The sequence below is a fragment of the Bombus pascuorum genome, chromosome 1 (genome assembly GCF_905332965.1).
Source record: "Bombus pascuorum chromosome 1, iyBomPasc1.1, whole genome shotgun sequence".
Classification (NCBI taxonomy): domain Eukaryota; kingdom Metazoa; phylum Arthropoda; class Insecta; order Hymenoptera; family Apidae; genus Bombus; species Bombus pascuorum.
The window spans coordinates 17066626-17073613 of NC_083488.1; the positions used below are offsets into that span (position 1 = coordinate 17066626).

The 6988-nt window shown below is 27.5% G+C and overlaps 1 protein-coding gene across 1 annotated transcript; it reads right to left on the reverse strand.

The window, feature by feature from the left end:
* Window positions 1–991: 991 nt before the first annotated feature.
* On the reverse strand, window positions 992–4560 carry LOC132906875 (digestive cysteine proteinase 1). Its single transcript, XM_060959469.1, has 12 exons — window positions 4347–4560; window positions 3600–3649; window positions 3374–3526; window positions 3111–3283; window positions 2933–3037; window positions 2698–2857; window positions 2427–2619; window positions 2095–2312; window positions 1904–2004; window positions 1689–1820; window positions 1341–1530; window positions 992–1272 (listed from the first exon to the last, which is right to left on the reverse strand). The coding sequence occupies exons 2-12, from the start codon at window positions 3637–3639 to the stop codon at window positions 1088–1090; spliced, it is 1650 nt and encodes a 549-aa protein (XP_060815452.1). The 5' UTR covers window positions 3640–3649; window positions 4347–4560; the 3' UTR covers window positions 992–1087.
* Between the last annotated feature and the right edge of the window lie 2428 nt (window positions 4561–6988).

Below are 6988 nucleotides of genomic sequence, written 5' to 3' on the forward strand. Positions count from 1 at the left end.
GTAATGTGATAATTGGAAGTTTATTTTTAAAATTATAATCGTATAAAAGCAAAACGTATAATTTAATCGACTGAATAGCACAAAAACTGCACAAGTTATAAAATGATTAAAAACGTAATGCTGAATGCATAAATAAGTTTCTAAATAAAATTTTTTCAGACAAATGTATTTTTGTGTTAAGTCAATATTGTATTACACCGATCACATGAAAAATGTGGATCTGTGTGTTAAAATAGATTGACGAATATAAAAAATATGGAATAATATTATTATATAAAAGTTTACATATGATCGGAGAATTACGAGATATAAATTTTTTATTTCAAATACTTTCATTTTAATTTGTGTAACATTTCTTTTAGTTGTATATTCGATTTTATATTGAATGCACAGTGATGTAACTATTTCAGTATCTGTATAATTTTACAACGATTTAAAAAATTGTATTACGCAAACTGTGCCTACTGAAATTACATATATTTTTGTAAGTAATTGTTATTATAATTCCAGCATCAGGCTTTCCAATACATAAGCAATAGTTTAATATCAATGTTATAGAGTTATCTATGTATAGCAATGCCTATTTTCTGTGTTGAAATAAGAACGTGACATTGTTTAATTCTGTAGCTGTTTATGTTCGTTTATGCTTTTTATACCGAGCAAATGATATTGCTTTGTGAATCGACAAATCGCAATTACTACGTAATTTGTTTTTACATTGTATAGAATTTTAGTCGAAAACTTATGACATTTGTGTGTCTTTTGTTATACAAATATTTTTAGTAATAATAACAAAGAGAACGAAAATTATAAGGCCGCTTTTAAATACTAAAGATTTTCAATAAAAGTCATTTTGTTTATGTTTACACAATGCTAATTTTCTTAAGTTCTGTAATTACATATTATTTATTTAACCCTAAAGATGTAGTCTTAACAATTTATTTTTCTTTAGATATACAGTTTACATTTATGAATAGTAAGAAAGTAACAGTTTATCGTTAAAAAAGAATGTATATTTTCGATTTTCAACAACCACTTTTCTTATACATTCATATTAAAAAAATAAAGATAGTGTCATTTATTTTTCTTACATAGTAACATATGTTGGAGCTGTTAATACACCACAGTTATTTTTTTCTTGAGACATAAGAATGTAACCATCGTTGCCCCAGTAATTTGACCATGAATTTTTGACCAACCAATAATCCTTTCCATTTAAGTTCCCATAACCTACAGCTAAAACTGCATGATCCAGACTCTCTTCCGTATTACCTATGAACAAGATGTTATTTATTTTTAGAAAAATAGGTGTCTATTCAGAAAATGTTGCATTTACTTACCACAAGACTCATCGTAATATACGCCATGGGAATAGAATGAAAATGTTTTATGGGATGCGTCAATTGCGACTGAAATTGGACCATGCTTAGCAATGGCAACTTTTAGAGCATTAGCATCGCCCGATGTAACATTTACATAGCCAGTAATTTTGGCTGTCAGTGTAGCATTATTTATGTGACAGTAACCGTCCTAAACAAAAAAATAATTGAAAGCAAGTTTTAAAATTAATTTTTAATTTACTAATAAATATGGTATTCCACTGAAACGATTAAAAAATTAATTTTTATTTCGCATATACTCATATGAATATTGTCTATGAAATATTTGCAATCTAATAATTTACTCACTTGACCAAGGTAACCACCATAATCATCTTCAGTAGGCAAACCTCCATGCTTCATAATCCATTGATATGATCTGAAATCTTCACCACCATCACAACCATTATTTCCATAGCCCCATGAACAATCAATAAGCGCCTATAATTATGAAAAATCATAAGGATTAATCAAAGTATTTTGTTACTTATAATATTCGTTTAGTTGTATTTAAGCTATTTTACCTGTTGAGACAAACGCACTAATTTACCATACTTCATATAGTATGCGCCTTCAACAGTACCAGTTGTACCAAAACTCCAGCAAGATCCACAAACAGATTGATCTATTTAATTAAGAAAATTCTTTGTTAGTTTGGAATATTGAACAATTTTTATTGAAATGTTTTTTATAATGAAAAAAGAAAGATACACGCCTTTAACAGGAGTAACAGCACCATAGAGCCTCCAATCTAAACTATCTGGGACTGCGGTTACTTCTTTTTCAGCATCGTGTGGGAAAGGTTGTCCTCCATTGTAATGTGCAGTGTATTGTTTGCCACGTAAAGCTTTTAATTCTAACTCAGTACGATCTACCAAATGGTTAACACTCAATTGGTAGCCTTTATTAGCTCGGTTGGTCGAATGAATAAATCTATAAGAAGTTTATATCAGTTATTGATTATATACATTCATATTAGTTATGTACATTCATATTAGTTATGTACATTCATATTAGTTATGTACATTGTACAAATATACGACATACCTTAAATTTTGCCTAAATACTTCTTTACGCATCAATTGATCTACATGATTTACATATTCCTTGTTATGAGTTTTTTTGAAATCTTCAAATGCTTCGTTTACGTGAGTGTCATAATTGTGAACAAACTCACGCATAGGATTAAATGTGTATACATGTTTGTCTCCAGGTCCGGGAAAACCAACACATGTCATATCTATTTATGATATACGTTTTATAGTTGAAATATATTCAAATAAAATTTGTGTTAATAAATGAAAAGAATTCTAATTACTTGTTGTAACTTCAAACACTTCCGAACTAGGTTTTTCAGAAGAGTACCAGTCATAATCCAGATAGTAATGATCATAGTGAGAGCCCAAAAGACTATTGAATCCTTTCATCTCATACCTTACAGGAATTGGTTCTTTAAATCCAGGTACACGTGGAGATTTCTATAATTAATTTTAGAATAATTTGATATAATAATATTTATTAAACTGACAAAAATTATGTAGAGTCACGATTACCTTATATCTTATCCAAAAAGTATATTTGTTCATTTTTCCATCAATCTCCTGTTCCAGTCTCCATTTTTCACATAATAAACCATTAATCACTTCTTCTCCAATACACTAGATAAAATTTAATTTTATATTAGTAATTAAATTTAAATTGTTGGGGAGAAATGGGAAAATATTATTTTACCTCCATTCCAGTTGTGTCTGGAATAATAGCTTGAGGCTGAACCTTAATTTCTTTAGTACCATTTACTTCAAGACATGTTTCCTCATTCAGGACAGATTCTGTAGTTATTGGAGCAATTTTTATACTTTTCCCGTATGATCCTTTATGTGATAATTGGAAAGTCTTGACCATTCCTAGTTACATTAAATTTAATTCATTCTTTTTTTTTAAGAAAAATTTTTTGTATTAATTTTAAGATTCATATTAATTTATATTTAAATTACCTCCATAGTAATCGATTCTACTAGATCCACTTTTGCCATCATACCATGCATAAAACGGTTCTCGGATTTCAGCATATGGAATATATAAAGTTCCTTTTAATGTGTAAGTACTGCTAAATGTTGGAGACTTCACAGCCTCAATGCAAGAGATACCTAATAAAAAACAAAATCAATATACTTCCATAATAAAAACTAAATGGAAAAATATTAATAATCATTATCTTACCTATCGCTACCAATGTAAAAATGATTGTAAAAGTACCCATTTTTGTATTTCTGCAAGATGAACAATGACAATATTGTTAGATTAGATATATTTCTAATTGGCATTACAGATAATATTATGGTCCAAAGTAAATATGAGATACTATCAATTAAATCAGTTGATTAAATTAATTATATTATAAATGACAATCACTTAACTACAAGAGCTGTGAGATATCATTATCTATCAATATCATCAAATTTATCAAACACTTCCTGATTCTTGTAAAACAATTTCAGTAAGTATAGTTTATAATTCAAAATATAAGAAAAATAATTACAAACGATAGAGAGCATAAGAAAGTTATCTATAATAATTTAAATTACAATATAATATTGGAAAACTGTATTTTTATAAATATTTAATACTTAAATTCAAAGTTTATCAATAAAACGATATGTAATTTTAAATATTTGTAAATTTATTATTGAGATAAATTGAAGGATTAAGTATTAATTAAAAAATGAATAAAACGAAAAAAAGAGACTTAAGTAGTAGACTGCGGATTTTTATGCATTTACAGGAAATTTAAGCCTGCAAAAATACAATAAACATGATATACAAAAATGTACAAAATATCTAAAGTAGTGTATTTGTCATAATATTTAATAATTTCTACTGCAGTACTATTTAGAAAAATGTGAATTTGCATAAAGATGCGCGGTCTATTACATCAAAAGAAAGTCTAACGAGTTGCATTATACTTACAACGTGCAGTAGTTCACAATAGATCTTCCGAATGTTTCAAATCAATCAAAATAGTGAACAGTAACAAGAGAGCCTAATAGCAAAATTTTTTGTAAACTGCTTTTCATAATATGTACTAACATTCGCTACAAAATTGTTGCACGTAAATACGAACACTACCCGTGACCGTCGAACTTATATAGAAGACGATCATGAACTGATAGGGACGTTGCAAGCCACCGTTACCACTACTACCACCACCACCAATGAAATGGGATATGGTGCGATGTTTTCTAATTTGTCGGGATGTGTATTTTTGTAAATACATTTATTAATTGTTTAAGAAATATGCGACTTATACAGTACCGTTTTACTTAAACGAAGACTAATTTAATAATTATTTTAACGTATCTCATAGAAATATTAGTGTTTATAAATAAGAAAATGTTCTATCTTATAGATCATTTAAGAATGTATTAATACTGTGTCCTCAACAGATAATAACTTGCAATGTTTGCAATACTGATTGCAATATGCGCATTTTCTTGATCTGCTATTTTTATAATGTGAATAAATTTTTAATTATTTCCTTTGATGATGGTGTATAAGAAATTTTAAGAAATTTTAAATTTTAGTCTAACAAGTAAACTTTAAAATATTGTTATACTTCATGTATAGTTAAGATTCTATAAAATTGTATTTCAAACACTTAGATCAGTAATGATCTAGCAATTACTTTTAGCTTATTATACTTTGACTTTTATCATTCTTATTTACTCATATCGTATAGGATTATTAAATAATGTAATATTTCTTATTAAATGAAATCTATATGTATATACATATGTTAACAATTATTCAAGCAGCGTGAATAGCGGATCGATTACGGTTTGTATTAATATCTGAATTAATAGATTGTAATCAAAGCTAGTAAAAATAATTAATGATCATATTTGTCGATACGAATGTAATTCATTAAATACGATAAAGCGAGTAATTAAATTTTAATCTTGATTTTGATCTTTCTATATAGAGCAAAAAGGAAATATGAAATGCTGTAAAAAATATTTTTGGGGAAACGATGATGTAAAAAAGTAGTTGCAGCATGAAATTGCAACATTTGCGTTTATTATCCTATTTAAATTACCTCTAGAATGAGTCAGTTTTAAAGCCCGAGAATTACCGCTAGGAACTTGAAAAAAAAACGTAATTATGTAACAGGAAATAAAGCCACGATATATCTTAAGCATTTTCTTAATAACTATTGAATAGACATTGAATATAAAATTAAAGAATTAAATAATTAAATAATTTTTAAATTTGTAAAGCTTTTTAGTAATGATAAGATAACAATGTATCATGTAAAAAAATAAAACAAACATAAATTGTTTTTATGTATTCGAAATTATTAAAAAATATGAAAATTATTCATATAGGAATTTGGATCGATTTGCATAACTATAATATTTTCTACAATTTTTATGAACTATAATTTTTTTAGAACATGCAATTTGGTATTTGCGCAGAATGCATGTATCTCAATCGTTTTTGTAATAAGATATTTTTATGATTTGGAAAAAGAAGATAAATCGTGCTATTAATATCGGAATATAATATTACTAAAAGCAGATGTTTGTGGTAAAATCTCCTAAACAATAATAACAACTGGCAATTGTTACTATTTTTACTTTTCAGAATATAGATATTATCTATAGACAGAGGAAGGATGATACATATATATGTGTTTGGAAGAACTTTGAACAAGAAAATGTTTATAAACGAATCGATATGATCAGTATCATCAAATATTTCGTTATTGATTGTCTGTAGAACAAGGATGTTAAAAACGCGGTGATAAGAGATTGGAAAATGATTTATTCTATAAATGAACAATTTATTGAAACGATATCGAAAAGAGCTATAAGATAAGCTTTGATTTGAGTTACACATGTATACACCACACTTGAAGAGAGGGAGAGCAATGCTCATTCCTGAATTAAACAGCATATAGATGGGAAACTCACTAGCTGCCATAACGCAGTCACACTTACACGCATCGCTCACATTGGGCGCTCAAATGCAAAATGCTTAGATCACTGATAGAAATCAACTCTTCCGTAAAGAGTCGTATTTATAGTATTTTACGAAACAAGATGTTTAAAACCTTTTGTTATATTTGAACGCTACGGACGACTGACGGTGTTTTGTATTTCACTATTATCTTCTCAATAACTTTTATTGAACAAAACTTGAAATATATATAAACTAATAGTACGCATATATAATAATATAGATGTACTTCACGAAGTAAAAAATATGACGAGCGCTATTGCGTCGCTTATTTCTCTTTGCAATCGATTAAGACAAGCGCTATCGCGCTTTCGGGATTTTTCGACCTTGTTTTTTCAATGATCCCTGGCACTCAAACGGTAAAAAAAATATAATTTATATAGTTGATTAGATTTAAAATAGAAAAGATAGTGACAGAAATATCCTTTTTTAAATACACGTTAAAAAATATAATTGTTATAATGTGTTATAATTTCTCATACTAATCTATTTAGAAAATGTATCACACGAAGATGGAACATTAATTTTGCTAAAGTAATTTACATCAGAATTTAAGCTGTAACTATATTATTACATTTTTATGTTTGACACAT